We start from the raw sequence: 18261 nt of genomic DNA on the forward strand, positions 1-18261 counted from the left end.
TTCAGTGGCATTAAGTTCATTCATATTACTGTGCTATGATCACGTCATCCATTTCCAGAACTCTTTTCATCTTGCAAAACTGAAATTCTATACTCATTGAATAGTAACTCCCCATTCCCTCTGCCTCTCCAGCCCCTGGCAACCACCACTCCATGTTCTGTCTTAATGAGTTTGACGACTGTAGGTACTTCAGATAAGTGGAATCATGCGTTGTCTGTTCTTTTGCCACCAGATTATTTCACTTAACATAATGTTCTCAAGCTTCATCTGTGTTGTAACATGTGTCAGAATTTCCTTCTTTTATCAGGCTGAGTAATATTTCATTGAAGGTATATACTACACTTTATCCATCTGTTTGTGGACACTTGTGTTGCTTCCACCTTTTGGCCATTGTAAACAATGCACTGATGGGTATACACATATCTCAAGACTCAAAAATCTTTAATTTGGGCAGGGGGAATACTCCTAGAAGTGGAATTATTAAGTCATATGCTTCGCTGGTGGCTCAGACGGTAAAGAATCTGCCTGCAATGCAGGAGACCCTAGTTCTATCCCTGGGTTGGGAAGATCTCCTGGAGAAGGCAATGGCTACCCACTCCAGTATTCTTGCCTGGAGAATTCCATGGAGAGAGAAGCCTGGTAAGTTATAAGTCCATGGGGTTGCAAAGAATCAGACATAACTGAGCATACACATAATTCTATTTTTAATTTTTCGAGAAACCACTGTTTTCCATAGCGGTTTCACCCTTTTACATTCCCGCCAACAGTGTGCAAAGGTTTCAATTTCACTACATCCTCACCAACACTTTTTATTTTCTGGGTTTGTTTGTTTGGTTTTTATGGTAGCCATCCTAATGGATGAGTGGTGAGCTTCTGAAAAATAGCTAACCAAGAAAAGAATGGTCCTGTGGCCTGAGCTAGAGAGCTAGGAACTGGGCAGCACAGAGGACTCCAGCTCAGTGTGCCGGAATCATCTCCTCTGGGAGCAACCCACGTGTGATGACGGTCCTTCCCTAGAACAGCATGTGCCATCATCTAGGAATCATGCTCATTGCTTAGGACAACACTTTATACTGCTGTGCAAATATCCCTAGGAATGGGTTCTCCCATGTCTCTTTGCTTAAGAAGGCATTATGTAAAAAAAGGAATATGCAGGAGTTGATCCTTGGTAGCTCACTACTTCCTATTTAGGATGTAACTGGAGACTAATGATGAGGTTAGATTTCTCATTAGGATTTCCATTCGATAATAATGGGAAGAGAGAAGGTTAAAACTCCATCCACTTAGTGTTGAACCCTTGCAATGGGCTGTCCTGAAACATTAAGAGTAGGGATTCAGGGCTAAAATTAATTCCCCCCCTGCCCCCCGCCCCCCGCAACCTGCCCCGGCTCCATTATTTAGAGACTTAATTTATTCATGCTATCCTCTTTACTCTGGAATAAGAAAAACTGATTCTAGTACAGTTTAGAGGACGCCAAACTGAGCTTAAGCCAAGGGCCAACATTTCTTGGAAAACATGCAATTAATGCCCAAAAAGACATATTATGACATACATCTTTGTATTCATAGTTGCTTTATTTGTACTTTTCTCAAAGGCTACTTTTCTTCTCTGATATAAAACTCAGTGAGAAAACACCTGTTGTCTCTAGGTTGAAAAATAAAAGAATTCATGTGGGCGAAGGCAGGGTTGGCTGGATTTCCTGAGACATTTATTCAGTAATAAACATTTATTCCAATAGCAGGCTCAATATGCTCAGAAAGCTGCAGAAGGAATTTAAGGACCAATGTCTGCCTTTGAGGACACAGACAGCTCTGAAATTACCTAAGAATAGCTCTTAAGTCATATGTAGGCAAGTACAATGTGAGTCACAAGTGTATACAATAGGCTTCCTTCAGAGAGAAAGCTGGAGGACTTTCAGAGCAGAACGAGAAATGAGGTAATGGCTCAGCTAAAACCACTTAAGGAAATAATTAGAAACAGGACACATTGGCAGGAATATCTTTAGGAAGTCTGTTTTGGTCTTGTGACATGGGGTGAGGGTTCCATCTAACGACAGCAAATATTGATTAACCATGCCAAGCATATGCTGGGGTCTGTGAGGAAAGGGAATAATACCAAAACAACAAAAATAGCATACATCTATATCACTCTTCAACTTATAAAGAAGTTCACATGCATTTCACTTCAAGTTTAATGCAAAAAAATCCTATTTGCCAGTTATGTAACATAATCTATCCATCTTTATAAATATTGTAGCCTATTCAAACTCTTGCTTTCTACAGGGGCTCACACTAAGAATAATATTTTAAGATATTGATTTCTAGTTGATGCAGTTATTTGAATGATCTGATCATTATTCCTAAATATGGGGAAATGCCAGTGAAATCAAGTTTACTCCAATTTCAGCCATATCTATAAAGGTGCCTAATGTTTCAATTAAATTGCTCTCTGGAGACCGAAGAATTGTGAAAGTTTATTCCATGATCTAATTGTGGTTCTTTTTGCCAGTTTGACATTTACTCTTGCACTTTTGCTCTATGAGTCACTGAAAATCTTTTTTAAAATCGTCCAAGGGGCGAAATAAGCATTACCATACCCATAAACTCATTCCAGTGCTATCATTTGTCAATTTTATGGCTAGATAATGGAATTAAGTTGAAAAAGATGATCTCTAAGATAACTTTTCCCTAAATATCCTATCACTCCCCTATCTTCTTTACAGAAGCCAAAAAAGAGAAAGAAGCTTATTTAATTAATAAATTGATAATAAAGTCGACTAACTCATGGGGATGCTTTTATGTTTAAAGCAACGTGAGAGGAGAAAAGTCTTGCCTTTATGCAAGCCCCAGGGCATTCTGTTAGAAAGGACCAAAAGTACGGAAGCTGTCTTCTCCCAGTGAGTCAGCACATGTGCCAGGAGCTCAGGCAGGCCAGAGACCTACCGCCAACACAAGACTGTGCAGGAGAGCAAAGGAGAATTTCTCCCCACGTGTAGAAACCATGAGTCTTCTTTCAGAATTTACTCCTTAATTTACAAATAAGTAAACCAAGGTTCTGGCTTCCCAGGTGGTGCTAGTGGTAAAGAACCCACCTGTCAATGCAGGAGACACAAGAGATGCAGGTCTGGCCCCTGGGTCGGGAAGATCCCCTGGTGGAGGGCATGGCAACCCACTCCAGTATGCTTGCCTGGAGAATCATATGGACAGACGAGCCTGGCGGGCTATAGTCCTTGAGGTTGCAAAGAGTCGGACACGACTGAAGCGACTTAGCCGCAGCAGCAAACCAAGTTTCAGAAGATGAACTGACTCACCCAAGAGCTCATAGGCAAACAGCGATAGAGCTGGGCCTTGAACTTGTGTCCCTTGACTCCCACCACTGCCCATCCCTCCCAGCATCCCATGCTGCATCTTGCAGGCATGTCAAGTGGCATCACTTTGCACAAACTCTTTTGTTTTGTTTTTGTTTGTGCTTCAACTTGTCGAATCTTAGTTCCCCAACTAGGGATTGAACCAGGAATCCCCAGGATTGACCACCAGGGAATTCCTACCGAAATTTTTTAACTGAATGGCTCTGGAACCCACCTTGGCATCCATGATACCACTATCAGTTGCTCTGTTCAAACCTGTACTTGTACAATCTTTACTGCACAGAATTTTAAGCTATATATCAAACAATTTTCACAAGCACTGTTTTTGAACATCTAATATCTTTAGTATATCCAATATTCAGTAGGTTAAACATACTGATTTCTACAGAGTTGGGTTTTTTTTTTTTTTTTTGGAGGGGGATGTTGGCAGATCACAGGAGCATGTCAGAATCAGAACAAATTCATGTATATACAAGGATATTTCTCTTGCAGGGCTGAGAATCAGAACAGTCAGAAAAGCAGGGCTACATCTTGACTCTGGCCCTCTTCCCATCTGCATCAGCATATGTTTTAAGGCTTGTGCCATATTACCTCAGCCATGAGCTATTTTTTTCCAAAGGAAGCTGAAATTAATTTGAAAATAGGCCAGCTTTCCAAAGTGGACTCTCATGGGCTTTCAGTGCACACTATGTAAATAAAAGATCTGCTTTACAGCTCCTGAGAAGAGGAAATGTAAATAGGAACCAGCTGCTTCTCTGAGGGCAGAGAGACACCTGATTTTATTCCTGTTTTTTCCAGTGCACCAGCAAATGTAGTGGCGGGGGGCGGGTGGGTTCAGTATGAGTGAAAGTGGTTTCCAAACTTTGCCCCGCATTCAAATTGACTCAGGATTGTTTAAAAAAAAAAGTCCTGATACTTAGTCCCTCCTCCAGATATGCTGATGTAATTGGTATGAGGAGTTGACCCGGGCATCAGGATTTTTAAAAGCTCTCCCAAGTGAACCCAACGTGCAGCCAAGATGGAGAAACACTGCCTGTTGTTTGACCAGTTTGGTAACAACAACAGGCACTAAATCTCCAGTCTAAAGGGTGAATTTTACCCCATTCCATTCATTAGAGGCCCCAGATTCATTCTGGTTCAGGTTCTGACCCTTACTCAGCTGTCTGCTTGGGCACATCACTTACCCTCTCTAAGCCTGAGTTTCCTCATGGGCGAAATGGGACCAATAACGCTGATTTCATAGAGCTCTGTGAAGATTTGTTTAGCACAGTCATAGGTGTTTTAAATTGTTTCTGATGTAACTACCATTTAAATTCAGAACCATTAAATTTCAAGTCTTGTAAATAAGCAATTCATATTTTGAAGAAGGAAGGAAAAAAGGCAGGGAGGGAGGAAGACCTATACAGTTTATTCTTCTTTAAAATTGTAGTTTCCCTGGTTTGGATTCCATGCTCACAAAACAATCTTCTGATTATGATTAGCTTCTATATAAGAAGGCTTCATCCATTTACTTGTTGAACAAATATTTATTGAGTGTCTATTATTACGTGTCAAGCTTTATTCTAGGCATGGGGGTACATTAACAAACAAGAACTGTTTCTAAGGGAGGAAGATAAATAATAAACTTAATAAATAAATTATAGGATATGATAGAAAGTGATACGTATTATGGATAAAAATAAAGCAGAAAATGGGAATGAGGGTGATGGGGGGTTCCATTTTAAGTTAGGGAAACTAGCCTAATCCATATGTTTCGATCCACAGAATAGTAGTCTTCTTTAAAAATGTATATTTCTTTATTTGGCCTGCACCTGGGCTTAGTTGCAGCACGCGGGACCTTCCATCCTCATTGTGGCATGTGGGATCTTCAGCTGCGACATGTGGACTCTTATTTGCAGCATGTGGCAGTTCCTCGACCAGGGATTGAACCCAAGACCCCTGCATTGGGATCTTAGAGTCTTAGCCACCAGGGAAGTCTCAAGATTACCACAAAAAAACACAAAAAGAATTTGTGCAAAGTGATGCCTTTTAATGAATTACAATCTAGTTTTCTTTAATTTGCAGTAAATTCATTCTTTGTTGTGGATTGATAATGTTAATATGGTAAATAAAATTATTTTTCATGCATTTCATACTTTTAAAATTCAACACCATTTTTATAGGTTATTGGTCACTGAGCAAAACCAACCTGACAAGATGATGCTGGGTCTCCCGATTTCCAGTTGTCTTAGGTTGGGTTCCCTTCAAAGCAGATGCTGAGAAGGGGATTTGAGGTGGAATTTTTAATTGGGAGGTGACCTCAGGAAGCTCTACTGAGGGACAGGTCTATGAGACAGGGGAGGCAAAGGAGCCCCTACAGTGTGTTAATGAGCAGACTTCAACTGTGGTCGGTGAGACTCAGACCTCCAGGGACCATGTGGAATGAGCCCAAGGAAGCTGGGGTGTGTATCTGCCCAATCTGTCCACCCTCAGCTGAGGGCTCCTATAGTAGCATATCTGGAATAACGGAAGCATGAGGGTAGAGAATCAACAGTGTCTGCTACACTATGGTCAAAACCTCGTATTTATATTTTACTCTAATTGAGAATTTTTAATGCAATATATAAACAGAAACTAAACTGTGATACTCCTTTTCTCAAATAAGCTCTCCACAGGGTGTGGAGAAAAGGGAACCCTCCTACATTGTTGGTGGGAATGTAAATTGGTGCAAGCACCATGGAAAACAGTTTGGAGGTTCTTTACAAAACTAAAAATAGAACTGCCATATGATCCAGCAGTTCCACTTCTGGGCATATATTGGGGAAAACTAACGCAAAAAGATACACGTACCCAGTGTTCACAGCAGCACTAGTCACAATAGCCAAGACAAGGAAACAGCTTAAATGTCCATCAACAGATAATGAGTAAAGAAGATGTGGTACACACATACAATGGAATACTACTCAGCTCTGCAAAGAATGGAGTAATGCCATTTGCAGCAACACGGATGGACCAGAGATCGTATTAAGTGAAGTCAGAAAGAGAAAAATCAAAGGCTGTATGATATCACTTATATGGGAAAGCTAAATATGATACAAATATCTATGAAACTGACACAGACTCACAGACATGAAAAACAGATGTGGTTGCCACTGCTGGGCGAAGGTGGGGGGAGGGGAGGGGTGGGTTGGGTGTTTGGGATTAACAGATGCAAACAATTACATATAGGAAGGCTAGACAACAAGGTCCTACTGTGTGGCACAGGAAACTATATTCGATATCCTGTGATAAACAGTAATGGAAAAGAGTATCTACATGTATGACTTAATCACTTTGTTGTGCAGCAGAAGTTAATACACTGTAAAACTATGGTTCAATAAAATAAATTTTAAAAAATTAAAAAATGAGCTCTCCATATTAGGATATGATATCACAGGTAAGATTGTGGGAAGAATGCTTAAAATTATTCAAAGAACAAGACTATTTTCACACATCCTCAAATGTTTTAGAAATTCTAATTACCTGATGTGCTAATGACAAATTATTAACTGTTCATTAAAGCAAACCCTATGAGAAACACTAATTGATTTAAACTCATTAAAAATAATGAAATTGCGTTCTTTAGAAATAGTCTACACTAAGATTTCTTTCCTTGTTCAAAATGCCTTTTCTAACAGAATTAATACAAAACAGAGAACACTGGTTTTGGGTTTTATTTCGTTTGTTTGTTTTGTTGTTATTGTTGTTACCAAATCCAGATGTTCTTCTTACAAAAGGGCAATAGACAATGAAAATCTCTACATTCTTTGTGTTGCGATGTTATGACATCCATTGGTGGACATTGGTCTTTCATGCGCTTTAACATTCTTAAAAGAAAAGCATTAAAATCAAGGCTTTTTCTACACAGGCAATTGAAGTGAATAGGGACTAGAAATTGTGACTCTCTTCTTTTGTTCACTTATCTCTTTTTGCAAAGGAGTTTCTTTGTGCTTCTTTGGGGACCAGTTAACATGCAACCCAGTGGGGAGGTAAGAGTGGGCTTACAAGATCAGGAAGATGCTCAGGAAGTCACTTAGGTGAATGTGGTGGAAACTGAAACATCAGCAAATCTTAAGGCAACGTTACTATTCATGGACTATAGTCAGATGTTCCCAGCTTCAAGCATGGCTCTACTTCTTACTAGCCTTGTGATCTTCAGCATGTTACTTTCTGTCTCTAAGTCTCAGTTTCTTCACCTATTAAAATGGGGATTAAATAGGATTAGCTCAAAAGGTTGTTGTGATGAGTAAAAGAAACCAAGTATTTGGGAACACAAAACACAGCCACTGGTACATAGTAAGCACGTAGTACAGGAAGCTCAACCAAGAGGTCTGGTTAGGAGACTAGAGGTAACAGGGCTCAAAGAGGGTTCAGAACAGATGGTGTCCGCACTGAGCCCTGGCAGCTATTGCTTCTGCAAAGGCCCTGGACTTTGAAGGCGTTTTTTTCTTGGGTCATCCAGTATTCTTCAGGTCACCTGATCTCTTGATGCAGACACTCTAAGCATTAGGGACTCACCTGATTAAGGAGATGGTTGACTCTTTGATACAGAACAAGGCTACATCAGTGTCCATGTCTGAATACAGTCTTTTCTTTTAGATAAGTAGCAGGTAGCAGAAACTTAGCCAGACTAGAGTCATAATTTCAGCTGTTATTTCCTGTATGGCCTCAGGAAATCACTTGGCCCCTCTGAGCCTCAGTTTCCTCATCTCTAAGCTGATGACAATACCTACACACTGCAGACACAGTGCATCTACAGGGTGTCACAGAGCGGATACTTCAGTGATGCCCATATCCTCCTGCCACACTTAAAGCCTGTCAGAGAGTTTTACATCCGGGGGAGTTTTAATACTAGAATGAGTTCTAAAGGTCTCTATCCAAGCCTTGAAATGAGGTCCAGGTCTCCTCTTCATCTCAGTGTTTACACACTCCCTCCCAGATTGGACGAAGGCCTGTGTGCAGCTTATCCAAAGCCATAGACTTGGACTTATCACTTATTTGGTGTTGAATTCTTAAGTATCTGCCACTCTGATTCAGTTCTTGACCCGATAATACACCTTAGTTTGAAAGAACCATGCCTAACTGGAAATGAACCAATCTGAGACTGGTAGGAACCAACCCATCCAGTGAACTGAATCAAACTCTTCTTTGCCAAGATAAACTGTATTTATTTGTGTGTGGGGGATAATGGCCCCTTGATATTACCAACTTGGACCTGCCTCCTGGATGCTTATCCCTGTTAGGGACACTCTCCAGGTGCTCGTTAAGTCCAATGTTTGTTCATGGTCTCTAACAGAAGTGTGATCTTTACAAAGAGATGCAGATGGTTTTTATGAGTGTTTAATATAGGTGCTCTTAAATTTTTCAGGGAAAACAGAAGCCTATTTGGAAGCCATCAGAAAAAATATTGATTGGTTGAAGAAACACAACAAAAAGGAAAATAAAGAAGGTAAGGATTTAGTGTGGTTGTTAATTGCAAACATCACCCATTTGTCAGGAGCTCTTATTTTGTAGTTTTTTTATTAGCCATGCAGCCTTCAGGGTCTTAGTTTCCCAACCAGGGATGGAACCCAGGCCCCTAGCAGTGAAAGCACAGAGGCCTAACCACTGGACCACTAGGGAATTCCCAGGAACTGTTATTAAAGACCCTCATAGTCAAATTAGGCTAAAGTCCCCTCTCAGCCCAAAAGACTTGGCACCACCCCTCAGATGCAAAAGGGAACAGACCTCCATTTCTCTCAATTTTTAAATCATCCTTTCAAGCAAAGGCATTTTCTTTTCCATTTTGTTATGAAAAAATGTCAAACAGAAGCAGAGAAAATAGTATAATAAATCCCCACAGACCCATCACCCACCTTTAGTAATTATCAACATTTTGTCCATCTTCTTTTGTCTACCCCCTCCCCTTTTCTTGAAGTATCTTAAACCTTTCCTGGGCTCCTATTGTGTGCACCCTGCAGTCACAAAGGCAGTCACTCACTCACTCAAAACAAATCACAGAACCAGACTCTGTTCTGAGTGCCAGAAATGTGAAGGACCATAAGATGCAGCACCCCCCACCCCCTGCCAAATGACTCACACCATCAAAAAGCTCTGGTGGGCCTCGCTCAGGACTAACATGATAAGCATGGTGGTGAAGAGATAAGAGGAGAGGGCACATCTCTTTACACTGGGAGAAAGGGCTGCAGGAAAGCCTGTGCTGAAAAGGCAAGGAAGAATTTTTGAGTGAGGAGAGATGGAGGCCGAGGGAACACTGAGCACAAAGACATAAATGGACAAAAGAGAGTGATGCATTCTGGGAACTGGAGCCATTCATTTTCCCAGGAGCACTGGGGTGCTCTGTTGGGAGGACCTGCAGACAGAGCCAGGGAGATGGACAGCGTCCAAGTCAGGAAAAGGCTTGTGCACCCTGCAAAGGAGGTTAATTTTAGCCAGAGGAGACTAAATCAGGGCTTAATTAGGTTAACGACTGAGAAGTCTTTCTGGCAGCAGTGTGGTTACAGATTGAAAAAATAAAACCTCAGAAACCAGGCAAGAGATAGGAGGCAAGGATTTGGAGCAGGTAGGATGGGACTTAAACCAAGGTGAGGGCAGGGGGAGAAAGAAGAAAGGAGAAACTCCAGAGCCACATGGAGAGAGGATTCTAGTATGATTTCCAGGAGTCTAGCCAGAGTAGCTGATGCTTTTCAAATGAGAGGAGCAGGGCTTTTCAAACTTGAAAATGCATTCACATCACCTGCCAGATCTCCTAATGCCCACAGGACCACTAACTCAAGCTCAAGGGGCAGGACCCAGGCATCAGTATTTTTTAAGCTCCCATAATTCCACTGTACAACCAAGCTTGAGAACCAATGAGACAGAACACAGTGGGAACAAGAGGTGTTTTCAGCACTCCTTTAGCCTGTGATCATACAAGTCGAGCAAGGTGGAAATTATTATCAGGCCTTTACACATATTTTATTTCATTTGGTTCAAAATGATATGAATTAGCCAGCTGTCATTTCCATTAAAAGTCACATGAACCATATTTCACCAATCTGTCACTGATTGAAAAATGCACCATTGCTTCATGTACCACTTGAGAAGAAAAATTATAACATGCCATTAATAATGGCAAAGACTTTAAAATTATTTTTATAAAGTTTATCTTAGCATCAGTATAATACAGTATGTACCAAAATGCATTCAGTATGTACCAAAATTCAGTGTAAATTGTACACACCAACCATAGTATTTATGTTCTTTCTTTCACTGATTAACACATAAATCTGACTTCTGGTCATAACCGGCAACATCCTGCAATTCAATCTTTCTGTTCTAGAAATGACCAACTAGTAAAGCATGGAACGCTGGTGCTTGCATATTGGAGGCTTTATGAATAAACTTCAGAATGATAGTGTTGGGTCTGGGCTTCCTTCTGCCTCTAGGAAGTGAGGGAGACATGCATTTCACCCTTCTCAAGGCAGAAACAGTGAGCTCTTCCTCCACTACATTTATATGTGCTCTGCCTGGTCTGGGTCATCTCTCAAAGCCTGTGGAGACCCAGTTCCTAGAGCCATACAGTGGCTGGGACACTGTGAACAGGAAATCTTACCATTGGTTCTGACCTTCCTTACCCTCTGCAGATGCCCTTTGCTTGACAGGGGCCTGGGGTGACCTGAATCTACTTGCCAAACTCAGGAAAGGGAGGGCCACACGATGTGACAATGAGGAGAATAATGAAATCTTAAGCAGGCTTAAAAAGAAAGTCTGTACTTTTCAAAAAGCGAATAATAGCCCTTATCCTTTTTGAGTCTTAACAACCTTAAAACCTTTTTAAGTTAGCAAGGTAGCTACTCCTGGTGCCCTCTAACCGCCAGCTAGGGCAGAACTGGGAGCGGCTCCGACAGCCTTTCCTCTGCACCATGCTGGTTTTCCACCCCATTTTCACACGGTGACAGCCATGTTATAAAGAAGAGTTTTTTCCATTTTTCCATTTCAAAAGAAAGCAAAATATTTTCCTGTTTGTCTATTCAAATCATCTGTTCACAGATGTTTTGGGGGAGTTTGCCTTTTGTCCCACTAAAGATACTGACCCAGAACCAGTTCTGAAAAGCCAGTGTTATAAATAATTTGAACCAGTGCCTCTTGGTGCCCTGTGAGTCCGTCAGGAAGCCACTTGAGAGGTGCGCACAAAATATACACTCAGCCTGATTCTGTAACTCGTGCCTGAGAGAATGGAAAGTCAAAACTGAAACAAAACACTTATTGAATGTCCTGCACGTGTTAGATGCTTCACATTCAGTACTTCAAGGCCATAGAACGATCAAAGCAGTGACTACAGACAGACCTGAATTCAGAACCTGATTCTATCATAACCTGAGCAAGTGACTTACCTCCTCTGTCCCATCTGTTCATCTCTGAAATGGGGACACTAACGCTTTCCTCGTGGGGTTTTGTGAGGAGCAAATAAGATGCAGTTGTAAAATGCTCGGTGCTGCTAGTTGTCTCTTCAGTCGTCATGGCCGTGTTCAAACCAAAAGGAGCAAATGCCCTCCTAACAACCTCTCTCTGCGCCTCAGCTCCCCTTGATATGATAAACACCTGATCCTTGTAAAGGGGTCCTTCTGGTCTGGTTTTCCTTTCATGCAGAGGCTTAAAGATGCCTGGGTGACCCAGGTTCAGCTTCTAGTCAGGCTAGCTAAAGGTGGCCATGGAATGCTCAGAGCTTTTGTACCGCACCCTGCACCCCCCCCCACCGTCCTTTCTCTTCCCTTTACAAACTGACAGAAGGCAGACCTTTGTTCCAGGAGCTGCCAACAGCCAAGATGAATGGCATGGCACCCAAGAAACTCAGCCTCAGGCAGCTCATGGCCTGGGGGGTGTTGTGGAAGACCTACATGCCCAATCATGGGGGTCATGTGTCATTCGTTTTGATGCCTCCCTAGGATGTATTGTATGTAGCGATTTAAAATGATGTTTCTGAGGAATATCAATGTTCACTGTATAAATCGAGTGAAGGGAATTAGTTATTAATATAAGGTTAAATGTACCCTGTGATCACAACTGTGTTGAGATATACACTGAAAAGCTAAAAGGAAACAGAACAAAATATCCACTGAGGTTATCAATGATAATAGAATCCAGGTGATTTAAATACTAATTTAGTGTTTCTATATTTTCCCTATTTTAAAACAATAAGTATATAATACTTAAAGCATCAAGGGAAGATGTGGGGGTTTTTTTCCAAGCCTTCAGAAAGATGCCACCAGCAGCCTCCTTATTTGGTTGAGGATCTCTTTGTTTTTTGTGGATGGTTCAATGGTTTACATAAATTTTTTGTTTAAGTAGGACAGAGGAACCACAAAGAGGTTATGGTTTCGCTTTTCACTCCCTGCATACAATTCAAACAACATGAAAATCAAGGTAATTCTTAATATGGAAAAAAAAGTGGGTTGTCATAGCAACATGGGCTTACCCAGTGTAACAAGTTGAAGAAGTCAGAGCACCTGGTTCTGATCATAACTTTTACTAGCTGTGTGACCTTGAATAAGGAACTTAAGCTTTAGGGTCTTGTTACCCACAGTGTGTTTCCTGGACCGGCAGCATCAACATCTCCTGAAACCTTGTTTAAAATGCAGAATATGGTCCCCTTCCCCTACTCAGGCCTACTGAATACAGATCTGCAAGTTCCCAAGAGCCCCAGGTGATTGATATAAACATTAAAGTTTGTGAAGCCCTGGTTTATGAACCTGTTCCCTTTCTGGTCAAATGAGGGCTATTCTCCCCACCTGAATGCCTCAAAACGTTGTGATGAAAAGCAGATGGGATAATAGAATGCATATAAACATGATTTGAAGCTGTAAACTACTGCAACAAGGCCAAGAACTAAAACGCCTTCCATTGTGAAAGATGGGCATGGTAACTGCGTTGCACAAAATGCTTCACCAATAGTAATCAGTGTAATGGATTGTGCTTTCCTGATCTTTGCTCATGATACTCGAATGATATTTTCCAGATTATGACCTTTCAAAGATGAGGGACTTCATCAACCAACAAGCTGATGCTTATGTGGAGAAAGGCATCCTTGATAAAGAAGAAGCCGATGCTATTAAGCGTATTTACAGTAGCCTGTAAAAATGGCAAACGACCCAGGAGTCTTTTAACTGTTTCAGAAAATGTAGTGTAGTTTAAAACACTTCTAATTCTGTGATTAAAGTTATTTTGACCCAACGATTATTAGAAAGTGCTGAGTTTACAGTAGTTACTCTTAAAAGTGGTTAAAACAATAGCTTTCTTGCCGTAAATACTATCTGAAAAGTAAAGTTGTATGTAAGCTGAGAGTTTGTATATAGAATTATTTCCTTATAGATTTACATTTTATAACCAGATATATGTTGCTTTGGAAAAGCCTGTAATGGAGTGAACTTAAAGCTGAACCCTCATTCCACTGTGTCACACATACAAATACCCCCCTTGAAGAATTGGGGGGCTGTTTTCGAGGCATGCTGGGTACCAAAGCACCTCATAGACTATCTGTTACAAGATGTCACTTCTGTACCTCTTCCACTTGGGGAGCTGAAATAAATTCACATTTCCTCGAAGCCTCTAGAGCTTAACGTGTAGCTATCAGCTTTTTTGGCTACGCCTGCTGGCTCTTTATCAGGCCCAATGGCACAAAAAGGAACCTGAAAAATAGGCATAGGATTTGCTGGATTTATTAACCATTCCTCCCCACTCTCAACATTTCCTATTAGTGGGATTTCAGAAATTGAGTTTTTCTCTTAAGAGGGATACCAAACTATGTACTCTCCAAGAAGACAAATGAGGTCATAAAATACTACATAAAGCAAGGTAAAAATTGATGCCAGACTCAAGTTATCCAAACTGAATTTGATCCAAGCCAAGGTTTCTCAACAGAGAGCAAGAGGACCAGGGAGTGGGGTAGATAGATGTGTGTTCTTGACTCTTAGCAACCCCATGGACTGTAGCCTGCCAGACTCCTCTGTCCATGGAATTTTCCAGACAAGAATACTGGAGCGGGTTGCTATTTCCTCCTTTAGGGAATCTTCCTGACCCAGGGATGGAACCCACCTCTCTTGCATCTCCTGCATTGGCAGGCAGATTCTTTACCACTAGCGCCACCTGGGAAGCTTGGAAGGGTAAATATAAAAATAAAAATCATTCCCTCCCTTTGGGGGACCATGGACACATGTATATGTACGGCTGGGCCCCTTTGATAGTCCACCTGAAACTATCACAACATTGTTAATCAGCTACACTCCAATATAAAATAAAAAGTTTTTTTTAAAAAATCATTTCCTTCCCTGTGAACCAAAGCTTGTAGATGAGCTTCCCTGGAGGATAAGGTTAACGAATGTTAGATCCTTGCAACCCCTCTTCCTCAACCACCACCACAGACACAGTCAAGAAACAACACACAGTGATGCTTCCTCCTGAAGTGTTAATGCTTTGAATTAACAAACCAAAGAATGCTTTGAAAATGTATTATTTGGTATAAATTAATTATGCATTTTCTATATATTTCAGTTGAAAATCATAAAAATAACATAATGCTTTGTATATCGGCTATCTTACTTCAGATGGCTTCTGCTACCTGTCTTGAACACCCCTACCTCATATTCAGTTTTTGGTGAGGAATGGGGGACATACAGAGAAGCTACAAATGGTGTTTTCACAGGGAGGAGACCACTGCTGCTTCTCCCCACCTTCTCTAGAGTTGCAAAACCAAAAACCACAGCCTGACACACAGAGAAACAAAACTCATAATGTTTTAGAAAAGCCAGTGCCCATTGGTGAATAGTGAGAAGGAACTAAAACATCTTTGCCTGAACTACCCTTGCCAAAGCACAATGAGTCAGATCATGTGAATGACTCACCTTTGATAAATGACTCGATTTCACCATGGCCTGTAGTCCAAAAATGCTGCTTCTACATTAGAGAGAATTAACTGATTGTGACCCAAGCATTTTCTCCGTTCACTTGTCTAATAGTTTACCTAAATATCTATGCAGTATTTTTAAAATAAGGTATTTACTAGGGGAGTTCATTGTAGCTTTCAGAGCACACTGACATTCATTAGCTCCTATTGATAAACAAGACAGAAGGAAATGGTCAGTCCTGTTTTATACATGAGGAAACTGGTTCACAGAAAGGGCACTGGACATACCCAAACTCTGATGGCCAAGAAATGATAAAGCCGGAATTAGAACCCAGATTCTTGTCTCGGTTCCTCCTCCACAGTGCTTCTGTGTGCAAGGCAGTGACTAAAGGACTCTAGTCCAGCACAGTTTGACCGTGGCCTCGGTGAATTCAGTTTTCAGTATCTTGAAGATGAGGGAAGAGATGTTTTGGCTAGAAATTGCTAAGAGAGACCTTAGGCAAAAATAAAACACTCAGAAAAATGTTCCTGAGATCGTGCCCTTCATTTCCAAATTGTCTTCTGGATGGCATTTTTGGATTTGCATCTTTTGGATTACTCTCAAATTTCATATTATTTTATCATAAAAACTCTTTACATTAAAACTAATTCCTGAACTTTTTTTTTAAAGAGGCCTTGACCTTTCCTTATATACATGACTGTTTCCCTTCCTTATTTTTTTTTCTTTTACTTTTCTGCTTTCTCAACTCCCTGTCTATAATGCAGGTAGTAGTGGCTACAAGAAAATAGCAAAGCATGATCAAGAGATAACCATATAGCAAAAATAATAATAATGTGAGAAAAAATGAGCAGTTATCATGAGAAAAAGCATGAGAAAAAATTAGGGGACGAAACCCAAAATACAAGGGATTACGTACATTATGAACAAGCGAGAAATTTAAGACAAGGGCAAACAGCTGCTTTCCATTCATGCCCCTGTTCAGTTCAGTTGCTCAGTCGTGTCTGACTCTGCGACCCCTGGATGGCAGCATGCCAGGCTTCCCTGTCCATCACCAATTCCCCAAGCTTGCTCAAACTCATCCTCTGTCCTCTGTCCTCTGTCCTCATCCTCATCCAACAATCTCATCCTCTGTCATTCCCTTCTCCTCCTGCCTTCAATCTTTCCCAGCATCAGGGGCTTTTCAAATGAGTCAGTTCTTCGCATCAGGTGGCCAAAATATTGGAGTTTTAGCTTCAACATGAGTCCTTCCAATGAATATTCAGGAATGATCTCCTTTAGGATGGACTGGTTGAATCTCCTTGCAGTCCAAGGGACTCTCAAGAGTCTTCTCCAATACCACAGTTCAAAAGCATCAATTCTTCAGCACTCAGCTTTCTTTATAGTCCAACTCTCACATCCACACATGACTCCTGGAAAAACCATAGCTTTGACTAGACAGACCTTTGTTGGCAAAGTAATGTCTCTGCTTTTTAATATGCTGTCTAGGTTGGTCATAGCTTTTCTTCCAAGGAGCAAGCATCTTTTAATTTCATGGCTACAGTCACCATCTGCAGTGATTTTGGAGCCCCCCCAAAATAAAGTCTGACACTGTTTCCCATCCATTTGACATGAAGTGATGGGATCAGATGCCATGATCTTAACTTTCTGAATGTTGAGCTTTAAGCCAACTTTTTCACTCTCCTCTTTCACTTTCATCAGGAGGCTCTTTAGTTCTTCACTTTCTGCCATAAGGGTGGTGTCATCTGCATATCTGAGGTTATTGATAATTCTCCCGGCAGTCTTGATTCCAGCTTGTGCTTCATCCAGTCCAGCATTTCTCATGATGTACTCTGAATATAAATTAAATAAGCAGGGTGACAATATACCCTGTTGGTCAGCCTTAAGGGGTGAGTCTGTGCAATTCTGGTACCGCACGTTCTGTTGCACTAACCGCAAGGGCACTTGTTTCCATTTTCGTGGAACACCTGGAGGAGCCAGATGGAGAAGAAAATGAGCAAAGAGAAAAGAGGGAGGAGGGAAAAAAGGTCCTTGCTGCCTCACAGAAAGAAGAAAGAAGACTCCTTTTAGGAGGGATAAATACAAGGACTTCTTGTGGAAGCTGAAAGATTTATTTAACCTGATTCCTGAATAGACATTGAAATAAAAAAATATTTAATTATATGGAATATTACTCAGCCACATGAAGGAACAAAACTGAGTCAGCTGTAGTGAGATGGATGAACCTAGAGTTCTGTCATACACAGTGAAGTAAGTCAGAAAGAGAAAAACAAGTATCATATATTAAGGCATATATGTGGAATCTAGAAAGATGGTACAGATGAACATACGTGCAGGGCAGGAATAGAGGCGCAGACATAGAGAATGGGTGTGTGGACCCGGGAGTAGTGGAAGGGGAGAGCGGGGCAAACTGGGAGATTAGGATTGACATATATACATACACTACCATATGTAAGATAGATAAGGAGTGGGAACCTGCTGCGTAGCACAGGGAGCTGAGCTCGGTGCTTTGTGATACTGACCTAGAGGGGTAAGATGGGGAGATGAGTAGGAGGCAGACCCAAGAGGGAGGGGATATATGTATATATATCACTGATTTATTTTATTGTACAGCAGAAACTGATACAACACTGTAAAGCAATCATACTCCAATAAAAAATATTTCATTATAAATAATGCATTGCTTAAAGTTTACTGCTGTAACTCGTACACATATAAAAGACAAATTATGTGACTAAAAAGCTAACTAAGTCCTTAGTCCTTCAAATGAGCAACAGTGACTGCAACATTCTATAACATGACTTATCAATGAAATTTAAGCTAGAATTTACCAGTGTGTCTAGTCATGGTGTTGTTTACTTCTTCTTTGATATATCCCATGTTTTCACTATATCTGAAACACAAGTCAGATATTACTTAGATGCAAAAGTTACTGGTAATTGCAATTTATTTGCTTTTAGATTTTTGAAACCTTTTCCAAAATTGTGATTATAACA

At 40.9% G+C, this 18261-nt stretch overlaps 1 protein-coding gene and 1 long non-coding RNA gene across 6 annotated transcripts in view; one reads left to right on the plus strand and one right to left on the minus strand.

Annotated features, from left to right (window-relative positions):
- The window catches only part of SCG3 (secretogranin III), a 37984-nt gene extending 24006 nt beyond the window's left edge, over positions 1-13978 (plus strand). For 2 of the 5 annotated variants that reach the window (XM_086320935.1, XM_086320938.1), the window contains 3 exons: positions 8755-8835; positions 12717-12791; positions 13384-13978. In XM_086320935.1, coding sequence (XP_086177061.1) covers positions 8755-8835; positions 12717-12791; positions 13384-13502 — 275 coding nt within the window. In that variant the 3' untranslated portion in view covers positions 13503-13978. Of the gene's footprint in view, positions 1-5189; positions 5433-8754; positions 8836-12716; positions 12792-13383 lie in introns of those variants that run through there. The other 3 variants (XM_086320936.1, XM_086320941.1, XM_086320937.1) reach the window with 2 other exon arrangements.
- Positions 13979-16077: 2099 nt separating this feature from the next.
- Positions 16078-18216, minus strand: LOC147364449 (uncharacterized). The gene is made up of 2 exons (XR_015134485.1): positions 18097-18216; positions 16078-17232 (listed from the first exon to the last, which is right to left on the minus strand). It is a non-coding gene; the product is annotated as an uncharacterized LOC147364449 (long non-coding RNA).
- Between the last annotated feature and the right edge of the window lie 45 nt (positions 18217-18261).

This window comes from Bos grunniens, chromosome 10, assembly GCF_055505025.1.
Source record: "Bos grunniens cultivar Pamir isolate PY7600 chromosome 10, Bosgru_T2T1.0, whole genome shotgun sequence".
NCBI classification, from domain to species: domain Eukaryota; kingdom Metazoa; phylum Chordata; class Mammalia; order Artiodactyla; family Bovidae; genus Bos; species Bos grunniens.